Source organism: Lutra lutra, chromosome 11 (genome assembly GCF_902655055.1).
Source record: "Lutra lutra chromosome 11, mLutLut1.2, whole genome shotgun sequence".
Taxonomy (NCBI): Eukaryota; Metazoa; Chordata; class Mammalia; order Carnivora; family Mustelidae; genus Lutra; species Lutra lutra.
In genome coordinates this window covers 62,317,315-62,332,645 of record NC_062288.1, presented here as the reverse complement: position 1 = coordinate 62,332,645, position 15,331 = coordinate 62,317,315, and the positions used below count along the sequence as shown (strand labels likewise).

The 15,331-nt window shown below is 39.1% G+C and overlaps 1 protein-coding gene across 1 annotated transcript in view; it reads right to left on the bottom strand.

Moving 5' to 3' along the window:
* The window catches only part of GARS1 (glycyl-tRNA synthetase 1), a 44,556-nt gene extending 29,227 nt beyond the window's left edge, over nt 1–15,329 (bottom strand). The window contains exons 1-4 of the mRNA XM_047694571.1: nt 15,040–15,329; nt 3,058–3,159; nt 2,226–2,328; nt 1,043–1,184 (exon numbers count right to left, since the gene is read on the bottom strand). Coding sequence (XP_047550527.1) covers nt 1,043–1,184; nt 2,226–2,328; nt 3,058–3,159; nt 15,040–15,261 — 569 coding nt within the window. The 5' untranslated portion in view covers nt 15,262–15,329. The remainder of the gene's footprint in view (nt 1–1,042; nt 1,185–2,225; nt 2,329–3,057; nt 3,160–15,039) is intronic.
* Between the last annotated feature and the right edge of the window lie 2 nt (nt 15,330–15,331).

The following is a 15,331-nucleotide window of genomic DNA, read 5'->3' as shown; positions in this document are numbered from 1 at the left end:
ATTAAATGAACATTAAATGTACAGATTCTTCTTTCTTTCTTTCTTCTTTCTATATTCTAGCAATCCTGCCCTGCTTTCAACAATGTTATAAAAATAAATTTCTGCACTAACACTTCAACACAAATAGTAGTTATTTGGTTTTAAATGTATCAACACCTTTGCCCAGAACTTCTAAAAACTTAAAGTAAGGAAATAATCATAAATATATAAAATCCACCTATCAGGATGCTCAGTGGACTCAAAAATCAAGAACAATTTTTTTTTAAGATTTATTTATTTGAGATTTATTATTCCTGGCAGGAGAGTGGGGGAGACAGTGCGAAACCTCACACAGACTCGCTACTGAGCACAAAGCCTGACTCATGGTTCGATCCCAAGACTCTGAGATCATGACCTGAGCCAAAACAAAGAGTCTGCTGCTCAATCAACTGAGCCACCCAGGTGCCCCAGGAACAATTTAAATGCCTATGATAAGGCACTAGCTGAATAAATTATGGTATATCCACAAGAGAATACTATGCTGTCATTAAAAATGCTTTAGAAGATTATTTAACGACATAAGTAAATGTTCACCTATATTACATGAAAAAACGCAGTGTGCTGCTAACGTTGATACATGTGCAAGGACTTATAGAGAAAAAAGACAGTAAGAATAAACACAACAGGGGCGCCTGGGTGGCTCAGCGGGTTAAGCCGCTGCCTTCGGCTCAGGTCATGATCTCGGAGTCCTGGGATCAAGTCCCGCATCGGGCTCTCTGCTCAGCAGGGAGCCTGCTTCCTCCTGTCTCTCTGCCTGCCTCTCTGCCTGCTTGTGATCTCTCTCTGTCAAATAAATAAATAAAATCTTTAAAAAAAAAAAAAAAAAAAAGAATAAACACAACAATTTTGACGTGGCTGTCTATGGACATTAGGTGTATGTTTTCTTTGTTTTTTTTTTTAATTTTCCGCATATTTACAATGACTATGGATAGATTCTATAATCATGAGAAGTTATTTAAATACGCATATTAATGAATTTCAGCTTCCAAAGTAGAAATCTTACTTTAAAACTGGCTCAGGGGTGAGCATGGTACAATCAATCTCCAGGATCTGTTCCTCTTGAATAAAGTGCTGCCTCCAGGTCTGAATAATATTGTTCTTCAAAGCACACCCAACTGGCCCAAAATCATACAGACCACTAACACCTATAAAATATGAACAAGGAAAACCTGTGCTTTAGTTTGTCACTCTGAGCAAATTAAAGTGAGGAGATGTAAGAAACTGTCAGACTTCACATAGTCCCTAAAAAGGGATTAAAGTCAACAATTCAAACCCCTCAATTCTGAAAGGGTTACTGTAAGTAACCCCTTACTTCCAGCTAGCTGACCAAAGTAAGCTCTTACTCCATTTACTACTTCAATATTAAGAATTCCAAGCAGGATTAGCAAAAAACTAAAAACAAAATATGTTCCTCCATATATGAGAAACAATGAAAAACAGATAACAGTGTCTGCCATAGATCTAACCGGGTGCATCAGCTGGTAACAATGATGAATTTTAGCACCTAATTCTCTAATTTGTTCTTGGATATATAAGCCACTGTATTTAATTTTGGGTATACGAGCCACTATATTTAAACCTCAAGTTAAACATTTAGAGATTTGCTTAGCCAAACTTGAATCAGGTTTCAGTGGCAAAGTACTAAAAGTCTAATACTGTTGCAGTGATCTCCACTGACTATGAAAAATACCACTGTACATTTAATCGGTGAATTATATTTGCCTATGTACCTTCACAAAGCATTCAAAAAGATGTAGAGATTTATCTACTTACCTAGGAAGAATGTTTTCTCCTGGCAGTTGTCATAAAGAACAATCCAGGGACCCTGGCTTCTCACTGCCCTTGTGTGAAGGTGCACAATACAGTTGGCCATTGATACAATGGCCCTCGACTGCTCCAAAGAAGAGTCTATCTGATAGGTACTTGGACATATTAAGTGCTTCATACCTGGGCCCCTAACAATTCCCTACATCTTAATGGAAAAAAGCAGTTTTCAAGAAAAAGTAGGGTGGAAAGGAACAAACAGATTTCACACCAATGGCCGATTTTAAACAAACAAAAGCAAAATATTCTGTTTTATGTAACCTGATACAATTAGTTACCAACTGAAAAGCCATGTTTTTGATTTAAGAACAACAGTAAAGCCACCTACAACATGACTGGTCTTTCTGACATTAATCCCCTACCTCCATAAATAGCAAAAGCTTGATCGTAGAAAAACCTCCTCTTCAGGGTATCTTCCATTTTTGCTCTGTCTACAATGTCATCTTTGGGTTGTAATGCTAGCTCCTGTAAGGGATTTTTAAATAGAAAATGTGTGATTAGAGGTGAGAGGAAATATGAATTTATATATGTGAATTTGGTTTATTTCTCAGCAAAATTCAATATACAATTTATCAGGCAAGATTTTGATGCCTTTAAAAATTGGAAAGCTTAGGGTTTTTTCCCTTTTTAGTTACAGAAAAGATGCCTTTAACTTAATTATTTAGGAATACCAAGCTAACTTAGATGCAGATACTGATAAACAACGTCTGAAATTTTAGTGGATCACTGTAGTGAGACAGTGACTTAGAATTCCAAACTATTTCAGTTTGGGGATGGGAGATTCACTATTTGAAAGATTTGGGAGCAGGTATTAGATGGATACACCTTTTCCTTAAAAGTAAAAAGTTTAACACAAAACCATTGATTCCTGGGATAGAAGAATTCATAAAGAACAAGCCAAAAAATAAATAATAAAAAAGAGCAAACACAAAGCCTTCCAGGGAAATTCATGGAGTGTATTAAATCTAGGATTTAGAGGAGGGGTGGGTCAGAAGTCAGGGAGGCTTCACAGAAAAAGGTGACATTTTGAGATGCAGTGTGAAAGAATGAGAAGTCAGCCAGGTAGGGGAAGAGAAGGTATGCTAGATATACAGAGATAAGGCAAATTATACTCCTTCAAAAACTTTTCTAGGTCCTTCCCACCCAAAGAGATTAATAAAGATGATATTTCAATTTTAGGATTCCAAGACTCACCTTTGCTTCCAGAACCCTCTTCCGGGCTTTGAGCTCAGCTACAGCTTTGTCTACATCTACCTGGGGTGCTTTATCTTCTTTCAGTTTTCGAACAAGATCTCCCTAGACAACAAAGAGAGTTGATATTCAGGATTGGTTTCAGAAGTCAAGAAAAATTATGAAATTGTCTTTAAGCATACCTTTATAAGTCCTGTGGAAGAATGAGGCCATTCAAATGTTTATTATACGAAATGTCATTATAAATAACTGAAGGTCTTTGCCCTCAGCATTTATAACCCAGCAAAATATACAAGTATACAAATAATTATGTTCTAAGGGTAATTAGTACCACTGTTGTTGTTGTTTTCCCCTTGGGGAAGAGGAGGCAGGTGGAAAAGGAGGAGAGGAAAGAATTGATAGAAACTATGAAAGAATAAGGTTAGTACTGAGAACCCAAAGAACCAATATATAAACCACCCTCCCCTTGAATCTTTCTCCTACTTACAAAAACGACTGTCCTGGTTTTCCACCTACTTTGACCATTTCTTCTTAGTCATGACTAACTCATATCCCTCTGCCCTTTTCTTTTTTTTTTTTTTTAAGATTTTTTTTTAATTTATTTGACAGATCACAAGTAGGCAGAGAGGCAGGCAGAGAGAGACAGGAGGAGGAGGCAGGCTCCCTGCTGAGCAGAGAGCCCGATGCGGGGCTCCATCCCAGGACCCTGAGACCATGACCTGAGCCGAAGGCAGAGGCTTTAACCACTGAGCCACCCAGGCGCCCTGCCCTTTTCTTAATTAGAATTTTTCCTTAATAATTTCTCTAGAATACCTTGTTCACTTCCAACAACCTACTACCTGTACACTGATTCCCACACTTATGGCAATGTGGTGGAATAAGTAATCTGAAAAAGCAAACAACATTACCTACATGGTCTAGGAAACTTCAAGCTGAGAAATTAAAGTTGTCAAAATGAGAGAGCCTTTGGGTTCCCAACAGAAGTAACTGCTCCCTAGAGGAGCAGACCATCCACACAGGCTTTTAGGATTTTCACAAATCAAGGTCACCAAAATAATAAGCATTCAACTCAAAATTTAAAAACCCATTGAGGAAACAAGCCACCATAAGCAAGATTCAGCAGAAATCACAACAGAATTAGAGCCTCCAAAGTACTAGAATGATCAAATATACCTTTTAAATGCTTAAGATGTTTAAAAAAAAAAAAAGTCAAAAACATGGGCAAAGAACTAGAGACTATCAAAAACAATCATAAAACCTGACAACCACACAGGTTCAGGACCAAGAAAGACAATAAAGGAATGGGGGAGGGGTAAAATGGGTGAAGGGGAGTGGGAGATAAAGGCTTCTAGTTCTGGATCGAAGAAGTCACAGTAATAAAAGATATGCATAGTGAATACGGTCAATGGTATTGTAATAGCACTGTATGGTGACAGATGGGAGCTACATTTATGGTGAGCATAGTATAACATATAAACTTGCCAAATCACTATGTTATTCACCTATATAACATTGTGTGTCAACTACACTTCAATATAAATAAATAAAAAAGAAATAAAGGGGAAAAGAACCACATACATCATCTAGAAATGAATCACTGAAATTAAAAACTCACTGGACAGGTTAAATAGCAGATCAAAGAGAATTAGTGACTTAGAGTACAGACCTGAAGAAATGATCCATGCGTAATCCATGGAATGGAACAGGGAGACGAAGATTTAAAAATATAAACAGAGTAATGAGACACAGAAAAAGAGAGCCTGACATTTATCCAACCAGAATTCTCAAAGAAAATAAAGAAAATCTGTAAGAGGTTCTATTTGAAAAGATAATGACTTTAAGTTTTTCTGTAATTGTTCAAAGACATGAATTCTCAGATTTAGGAAGCACCATGAAATCCAAACAACACACAAAACAAAACCTACATCTAGATAAGTCTGTAAAACATGGTACTTATGAGAGATTAGAGACTGGGTTTTAATTGCTCATCAGCTAATCGTGAAACCTTAAATAAGCTGACACCTCTTTGAGCTTGTTCCCTCAACTACAATCAGGATGACAAAACCTCACTGAAGTGCTATAAAGGGTAAATGAAATAATTTAAATAGAATATTTTCAATAGTACCTAACAAACAGTAGACACATTAAAAAAAATAGTTATCATGCTAAAAAAAAAAGCACCCCAACTTGATTGTGGCGGAGTTATTTTTCAAACACTTCAAACCCAAGTTGTTCATAACTGAATTATTTTTCTCTGCCCTAAACTTATTCCTTCTCTTATCTATTGCTTTCCATTTGTTAACAACAAAAAAATCTACCCAAACAAGAAACATCAAGCTATCCTTCTTTACCGCCAATATCCATCAATTTCAAATTTCAATCTACTCTCTCTCCCTTTCACACCCCATAGACTAGACTACTAAAACAGATTACCAATTTGGTTGTCATCCAAAGGTGTCTACACTGTGTTTTGCTCACCCCAAACTATCCCAATGCATGTCATTCCTCTCTGACCTTCGTATATCTTTTCATGAGCACACAGCATTCGGTGACTATTCCTATTCCCATGCTTTAAATAATATTTATCCTCGGGGCACCTGGATGGCTCAGTCAGTTAAGCATCTGACTCTTGATTTCAGCTCAGGTCACGATCTCAGGCTCATGAGATAGAGCCAGCCCCATGTCGGGCTGTCCACAGAGCATGGAGCCTGCTTAAGTTTCTCTCCCTCTGCCTCCACCCCTCCCCAAATGCAAACGTGGGTGCATTCTCTTTTTCTCTCTCTCTAAAAAAAAAATAATGATAATAATGTTTATCCTTTTATCCAAAAGCACTTCTCTTCACTTAATGAAATTCATTTCCTGAATATCCCAACCTTACAATAGCTTCCCTTAAAGCTATTTTAACTAAAGGCTGAGTTTTCTCCCATAGTCCTTGATCCTCAGAGGCTAGGAATGGAACAGATGTCCTCCTTATTCCTCTCTACACCTACAAACTCATTCCTCTTTGCTCCTTCTAAAACCTAAGCTCCTTTGAAAGGCCTGTCATTATTACCCTTTCCCCTTGCTGTTATTTTCTAAGCTCCCACTCACTTCCCCTCACTAACAGTTTTCCTCTCCGCAATCCACTCTACTCTACAATGTCCTGGTCAAGAGGTGAGAAAAATGTTTTTAATTACCTAACCTAGAACCTAACTCTGCTTAAATGTAATCAGAAGTGGGGCACCTGGGTTGCTGAGTCAGTTAAGCCTCTGCCTTCAGCTCAGGCCATGATCCTGGGGTCCTGGGATTGAGCCCCACATCAGGATTCCTGCTTGGTGGAGAACCTGTTTCTCCCTCTCCCTGCTGCTCTGCCTACTTATGCTCTCTCAGTCAAATAAATAAATAATCTTAAAAAAAAAAAAAAAGGTAATCAGAAGTAATCTCCCAGTTTTAACATACACTGCATTTTCAAGGAATGCACCCAAGAACATGTAATTTAAAGGAAGACTATATACTACTTTGTTCACAGTTTTACAGAAAGTTGTTATTATCTGAAGCAAAAGGGTGCCTGGGTGGCTCAGCTGGTTGGGCAACTGCCTTTGGCTCAGGTCATGATCCTGGAGTCCCAGGACTGAGTCCCACATAGGGCTCTCTGCTCAGCAGGAGTCTGCTTCTCCCTCTGACTTGCGCTCCCGTCTTGTGCTCTCTCATTCTCTCTCTCTTAAATAAATAAATAAAACCTTTAAAAACAAAAACAAAAAGTAACATGTGACCAATATCAATATTGTTTGGCATCTAAGCAACCAACAGGATATACCTTTATCAATGTGTATCCATCGCCACTACAGTAACTCTCAATCTATGTATTGGTAGAAGCATCTGCTTATAACTTCCAGTGGATTCATAACCAAGAATTTACATATTCAAATATACATCATTTTATTATAAATTGCTTCATTATAAATTACTATAAGGTAATGTATTACATAATACAAAACATTATATGCACACACATTTTTCTTTAATTAGATTTTCTAGATTATTTTGTATGAATTTCATTATTGGATAGTAATGGGGAATTCCAAGATATCTGCTGTAAAAGGGGACACTGGGTCTGAAAGTTCAGAGCCACTGAATTAGTTATTCTTTTTATTCTCTTATCATATGCAAGTAAGTCTGGACTGTTATTACATTAGCAGTTTTCATTCTATTATCCTGACCTCTCTAGCTAAAGCCACATTCTCAGTCATCTTCAAACGTTATTTTGGCTTCTTCATTACACTTAGAATAACTGAAGTCACCCAACTTACATGCATTTTATTTGTCCCTGTCAGAATAAAGTAGGCTCTTTTAGGATGAGAATTCTGGCATGTCCTGGTCCTTAAATACTTGATTGATATCACAACCTAAACCTAGCAAAGTACAGAGCACTTAGTATACAGTAAATATCTACTGACTTTTTCTTTTCTCAGTCTTTCTTTTCCTTTCATCTACCTATCAGAACACCTATCTTATAATGTTCACCAAAAGTGCTTTTTGATGAGGATAAGAACTCTGTGAGAGCCTCTGTTCTGAAAAGACCGTTGGCAAAATGGTAGTTCTTTTTGAATGTCTGAAAGAAGTAAGTAGTTCTTTTGAATATCTAACCACTCTATGTCAGGGGTTAGCACTCCCACCTACTTCATCTACCTTTTCTTTTGAAGCTTCTCAGAGAACATTAGCGAGCAAGGCCACAAGTAAAGTCAGGAAGAATTTAAAATAAATTCCCCTGAAACACTTTTTTTTTTTTTTTTTGGCTTTTAAGGTTCAGGCACAGAACACCTACATCAAGGAAAATGCAGCTATTAAAAAGAAATAGTGTGGGGCAACTGGGCAGCTCAGTCCATTAAGCATAAGCAAGCATCTGCCTTTGGCTCAGGTCATGGTGCTGGGGTCCTGGGATCCAGCCCCTCCCCACTCAGCAGTGGGCCTGCTTCTCCCTCTCCCTCTGCCTGCTGCTCCCCTACTTGTGCCCTCTCTCTCTCTGTCAGATAAATAAATAAGATCTTCATAAATAAATAAATACATAAATAAACAAATAGAAACTGTGAGAATAAGGATTCCTACACTGAGTTAATCATCTGTAAAATGCAGTGAAGAAAGGAAATAATGTTTATTCCAAGTAACAGAATAATTAAACCATGATTAATAATGATCCAATCCTAAAAACAAATGAGTTGGAGGTGATCTAAACATGGAATGAAAGTACCTAAAAAGTTCTAATATCTAATTAGTTTTCTTCCTTCTTTGTTCACTGCTCAACTATACTGGGTTGAGCTTGCATGCTTAAGTGTGGGTACTGAAAAAAACTGATGTGAAATATCATCACTATCTCTAAATTATCCTTAAGAAGCTTAGTTCCTGGATAAATTCTTACTATAAAGACATATATTAGAACTAAGAGCCTGTGATTATAAAGCAGAGCAGCTATTAGATGAGAAATCATTCCAAGGGATCTTCTTCATGGATCCTTCATATATATCATGGTACATATTCAGCCGGCCAAGAAAAACCAACAAGAAGACATTTCCTCACCTAGCTTTACACATATGTAGGTAGAAGAATCCTGTTAAGATTGAACTCATCTTGGGGCGTCTGGGTGGCTCAGTGGATTAAGCCTCTGCCTTTGGCTCAGGTCATGATCTCAGGGTCTTGGGATTGAGCCCCACATAGGGCTCTCTGCTCAGCAGGGAGCCTGCTTCCCCCTCTCTCTCTGCCTGCCTCTCTGCCTACTTGTGATCTCTGTCTGTTAAATAAATAAATAAAATCTTTAAAAAAAAAAAAGATTGAATTCATCTCAGATTCCCAAATATTTTATAATTACTGACAAAAATTTCACAAACTTTTCATTGCCCTTTGTCAATTAAGCAAGAGCTTTAAAGGATACTCTTAGTCCAGAAAATCAAAGCATAGAAAAATTCAGGGCTCTTCACGGCAAGTCTTCTTACTATTACCAAGATATGAGTTTCATCTGTGTCTTCCCAATTAGAGCAAAAGAAAATTTGAAACACAAGTAATATTATTCATACATCATACATTCATACATTCATACACCTACCATTAGCATTCCAGATGGTAAATCATTATTTAAAAATTCCAAGAAACCACTAAAAAGGGTTTTTTTGGCACCCCATCTCACCAAATTCAGAAGACCTCAATCCTCTCCTAAAGGTGCAAAATGTTTTCAAACCGGCAATCACAAGAAAATGTGAGCTCTATGCCAGCAATGGTTTGGTAAAACTAGAACCCCCAGTAAGTCTCAATCATCTCAGAACACTATCTAACACTTTAGCAGGAGTTTACTACACACGCTGTGGGCACCCTTCTCAGCACTTCACAGAAACTACCTCATTTTAATGTTTATGACTCCATTCCCATATACAGATGAAGTCTGGCTACAGAGAGGTTAAATAACTTGCTAAACATCCCCAGCTAGTAAACAGTGGAGTCAGATCCAAACTCTGGAAATACAACTACAGAGTCTACAATTTTTTTTAAGAAAAATATTTATTTATTTGAGAGAGAGGAATAGAGAGCTGGGAGGAGGGGAGGGGCAGAGAGAGAGGGAGGGAAAGAATCTCAAGCAGACTCCCCACTGAGCATGGAGCCTGGCTCCAACCTGAGATCATGACCTAACCCGACATCAATAGTCGGACGCTTAACTGACTGAGCCATCCCGGGGCCCTAGAGCCTACACTTTTATTACTAGACACATCAACACAAAAATATGCAAGGGTATAAAGAAAGCCCATTTAGCAACTGCTGCAAAACCTCTCCTATCTTGACAATTATTAAATTTTACTACAGGTTTAAAAAAAAAAGTCCTTCTTGGTTATTTTTTTCCATACAACTTTGTTAGAGCATCAAGCTACATCCACCAAAATCATTTCAGAGTGACCTCTTAATTCCAAGCAATGACACTGAAAACATACAATCAGATCTCTACACCAGTTCCTCCCTAAACCTCCACATCAGGTGAAAGTCATCTCAACAGATCCTGTCTGCACTGACACCTTGAGATATATATTCCTTCAGCTACAGAATCTCACCTTGTGTTTAGACAAAGCTGTGGGGAAGGGAAGCATTCTTGACAGGAGAGTGTGATCAACCCAATTAAATGCTGAAAATAGGTAAAATCCTTTAGGGTACCATGAAAGGACAATAGTAGCGGCCAAAGGCAGAGAGCAGTGGATAAAGGAATGAATGAGAAATATGAAAGTGGAGACAATGACAGGATAGGAGAAAACACTGAGCTATAAAGGGAAAAACAGGCTGGGGAAATGGAAGCTTTTGGGGTATATTCCAGGTAAATGCCCAAATATGTCTTCATATAAATCAGATACTTCCATTGCACTAAAACATCAGTTCTACAACTTCTTGGTCTTAGCACTTCTTTACACTGTTAAAAATTACTAAGGACCCCAAAAAGTTTTTTGTTATTGTAGGTTAGTTCTACCAATTTTTACTATAGTAGAAATTAAAATGCAAACTTAAAAATATTAATTCATTTAAGTAATAAAAGCTCAATATGTGCCAACATGCATAAAAATAACATTTCTGTGAAAATAGTTGTATTTTCCAAAACAAAAAGTAGTGAGAATAAGTTTTATAATTTTGCAAATCCCTTTATTTCTAGCTCAATAAAAGATAGCTAGATTTGCATATCTGCCTCTCTTGCAATATAACATTTTAATGGTGAAGTATACAAAGAATATCATAAGTTAGAAAAGGGAGAATTTTAAAATCTTTTTCAAATAATTGTAAATATTATTCTTTTAGACTATATCAAAATTCTGACAAGTGATAGTTTCTTAAACGTTATTTCATAAAGGTTACTAGCAATGTGGAATTGGAAACTATGCCAATGAACTTTTTATACCTTGTTACATTAAATTCATTAATGTATCTTAGACTCTGAATAAATCTTTTACCAATATTTGATTCCATAACATCATGCACTATCATTTGAAAAATATTAGTTAACTGAGTTATGTAGATCTTCTACATACACTTATTACACTGTATCCAAAAAAAGTACATTTGTTAATATCACCAGTCATTCCCATCAGAAAAGTGGGTAAGTACTGTGAGGCTGCCAAGTTCATGCAGCAGATAAGGTTTCCAAAACTCTAAAATTAACCAAAACCTGATTCTATTATTTGCTACAGATACTATCCGTTGTTTTCCTGAAATGACAGGCATACTTCACGCATTTTTCAGAAAACGAATGTCCAATACCCAAAACTGAATTTTACAAATAGTATTCCATGAAACTAAGCTGATAGTTCATCTTGCAATTCAATCATACAAGTGTTTTTTCCTGAGACAGTCATATTTCCATATGCTTTATGCATATTTCCCATCCTGCCACATAGAACATTAAAAAGGTGTACAAAGGTCTAGATTTAATAAAATTAATCATTTTTGTTGCTCCATCAAGGATACTCTAAAGCAAAACTTTTTTTTTTTTTAAACTGCTAGGATATGACAGTATGATTTCGGTGTCCTCATGTGTTTAGTTCTAAGGGCACACGGCTTTATCCACCACTACTTTCACATCTTCTGTGCAAATAACATAGTAAAAAACGAAAATAACATCTCAATCTCACTATGAAAATGGCTTTGACTTTGAGGACCTCCAAGAGTTTGAAGACCAGAGAACCACTGCCCTGCAGCAATTGTTCCCAAAGAAGACACTCCAAGACAGGTTTTTCCAACACATGGTAAAAGAAGAAAAAAAAAAAAAAAAAAAGACAATATATTCGATCTTTTTTTAAACCTAGACCTACTAAATATTGAATAAAAAATGAATTTTTTAAATTTAAATTTTTTAATTAAAAATAAAATTATAAAAAATCATAAAAGCGAACATAAAAGACTGCTCTTAAAAAAATAAGTCGGGGCACTTGGCTGGCTCAGTTGGTACAGCATGCAACTCCTGATCTCAGGGTTGTACATTCAAGTCCCACCTAGGGTGTAGAGATTACTTAAAAATAAAATCGTGGGGCACCTTGGTGGCTCAGTCAGTTAAGCATTTGCCTTCAGCTCAGGTTGTGATCCTAGGGTCCTGGGAAATCTTTACTCAGCAGGGAGCCTGCTTCTCCCTCTCAGCCTGCAGTTCCCCCTGCTTAGGCTCTTTCTGTCAAATGAGGGATAAATAAATAAATAAATAAATAAAATCTTATTTAAAAAAAAACTCTTTCTTTTGAGCTATAATCTCCTTTCTTTTATAAAATAAAAGGGGACAGTAGATGGTAGTCAGGATTATACTAGGTTTCTAATTACTCTTATCTGGCAAAATGAAAGCGGGCGACACTGTGCTCACTCCCAGCATTTTTTTTAATGACATTTTATTTTATTTTTTAAAAATTTTATTTATTTATTTATTTAGAGCGAGAATGAGAGCACAAGCAGAAAGGCACATATGGACAGGAAGAGAATCTCAAGCAGACTCCTCACTGAGCATGAGCCCGATACAAGGCTTGATTCCACGATCCTGAGATCATGACGCAAGCAGAAAGAGTCAGATGCTTAACCAACTGAGCCACCCAGGTGCCCCAATTCCCAACTTTAAAAAAAAAAAAAACTCCATTTCCGTAGGGTGCAACTGAGGGTCCTGATTTTGAGCCCTAAGGTGGGGGTGGAGACTGCTTATAAATACATACATGCATACATACATACATAACATACCTCAAGTGCCCCAGGGTGCCCTTGATCAAACAACTACTGTGTTTTCTAGATGCTCTGAGGCCCTCCCAAGTTCCATAACTAGTTTTTCAGGAAATAACTAAGAATATGCCATGGGAAAATACATTTCAGTCAATCAATGAGCCAAACCTTTAAAAGCAACAGCATCGGGGCACCTGGGTGGCTCAGTGGGTTAAAGCCTCTGCCTTGGGCTCAGGTCATGATCCCAGGGTCATGGGATCGAGCCCCACTTTGGGCTCTCTGCTCATCGGGGCGCCTGCTTCCCCCCCCCTCTCTCTGCCTGCCTGCCTCTCTGCCTATTTGTGATCTCAGTCTGTCAAATAAATAAATAAAATCTTTTTAAAAAGTTAAAAAAAAAAAAGCGACAGCATCCATGTAGTCAAGTGATTTAGAAATTTATATATAACACATGCCACTAACAAGACCAGTTGTTAAGTGCCTTAAAAATCCCACTCCAAGAATGTCTTCAATTTCACAAACTTCACAATGGAAATATGTCAAATGGATGGATGTGACGATGTGTCTTATTTCCTCACAAGCCAAAAAAAAAAAAAAAAAAAGCTTTAATTAGATGATCTTTAAATTCCCTTCCAGCTGACCCTGGAATCTGTGTGATTAAAAATTCCAGGCAGCTAAATGATACATGTGTGGTCCCAGAGAAATAGAAAAAGAACTCAAACTAACTTACATCTTTAGAAAAAAAAATCTTAAAAGTACCAAAAACAAAACAAAACAAAACACTCGAGGCAACATAAACAATACACTAAATAGTAATCACATCAGGAGGCTGTTTCAGGATCAAACTTTACTTCAGTTAACTAGTTCCACAGTCTTACTACACATGGATAATTTGCACTGCAGTTTCAGGCTAACGTGGCAGAGGGAGGGGTTTGTGTGTGTTTTTCCAAATTAGATGTATTCTTCAAGTAAAGGATTTGGGGGGAAAAAAATCAAGAGTTAACAGAAAGGACAAGGGAACCACACCTAATTTTATTTGGGCCGAGTGGGTAGAGGGAGACAGAGAATAATACCAATAATATCAATAATAAATGGGAAAAAATTAAGCCTACAGTGAAATTTCAAAACGAAATACTACTGAATCAGGCTCAAACTAGAGGAAGTGGACATTACAAAGTGGCAGAATTTGGTTAATTTTTGGCAACTCTGCCCCCAGTGATTTATTTCCGAGGTAGGGTTCCACCCTCCGTAGCTAAGGCAAGTTATTGCATCAGGCACCGGTGCGGAAGAACCCCATTTGGTGTTTACTACTAGGTCACAGACACCCAGGTCCTATTCCAAGCTTTTGGCTTTGCCTGACTGGATGTGAGAATCCACTTGAGCGAATCTTTTCCCTTGTCCTCTCTAAATCCTAATATTCATACAGTGCCCGAGGAAAAGGGAGGCCTGTATTAAATCACCAAGCCCTCCAGCCCATGAAACTTCCCTCCCTACCTCAAAATCAAATTTCAAAATGTTCCACACAGAGATGGCTGACTTCACCCAGTAACTCAGCAACATTTAGCTCACTCACTCCAGTCTTTTGGGAACCCAGAGAAGATGACAGGAGCGAGCCAAGGACGATGAGCGAAGGACAATGAACTCACACCATGATTAGAAAAAGAAGTTCAACACCTCGTCACATCCACGTTTCAACTTTTATTCTCTGAGCCATCATTTGGCTAACGAAGCACTGAATGAAAGAAGGTGTCAAGGAGGAAACACTATGCAAAGCATCCTGAAGACTTTAAAAAAGAGGCCAGCCCTAGTAAGACAGAACGGACAGCTTCGCCTCCGGCCGGGGAAGAATTAGGAACCTGGCCACCCGCGAGGGGGCACAAAGAACACCGCAGAGACTGGAAAACTGGACTTGAGGATTACTGAGCTGCGCCAGGAGTAATCAAAGGTCACCACCCATCGCAGCCCCATCGGAGAGGGGAGAGGCACAGACATTAACAAGGACTGGGAAAGAGCAGAGCAGAACGCGAGAGGGAGGACGCAGGATGTCGGAGGGGATCCGAGGGAGTCACCCAAGGAGAGTCTAGGGCGCGGGTCCACAGCGAGGAAGGTGGCCAACGCACGCGGGGACCGGAGTCCAAAGTGGGGGAGGAGAGAAAGACACCAGGAAACCAAGGGCTTCCAGCGGATGAAGGAGAGAGTGGGGTAACCGGCGCGGGGGACGGGTGCCCGAGGAGGAGAGAGGATGACGGAGAGCAGACCAGGGAGAGGAGAGCCTGGGGCCCCGGCGCAGGATGCCAGTACCTGCTGGCGCACGGCAAGCCTGAGAGGGGCTAGCACCTCCTCAGCCCCCGCGCCGTCCATGCTGCTCCGGGAGGCGGCGGCAGGGAATGAGGTCGGGACGTGGGCGCGCGCGCTGCGGGGTCGGCAGGGCGGAAGCGGAGGCCGGGCCGGGAGCCGGGAAGGCAGAGACAGCAGCAGCGCGGCGCGGGCGGCTCTAAGCAGCGCCGAGCGCAGAGGGGGCATGAGCCGGCGGGCCTGGGCGGTCCGGAGCGGGCGGCGGCGGAAGCGGCGCGCGCGGCCCGGCCGGGAGCAT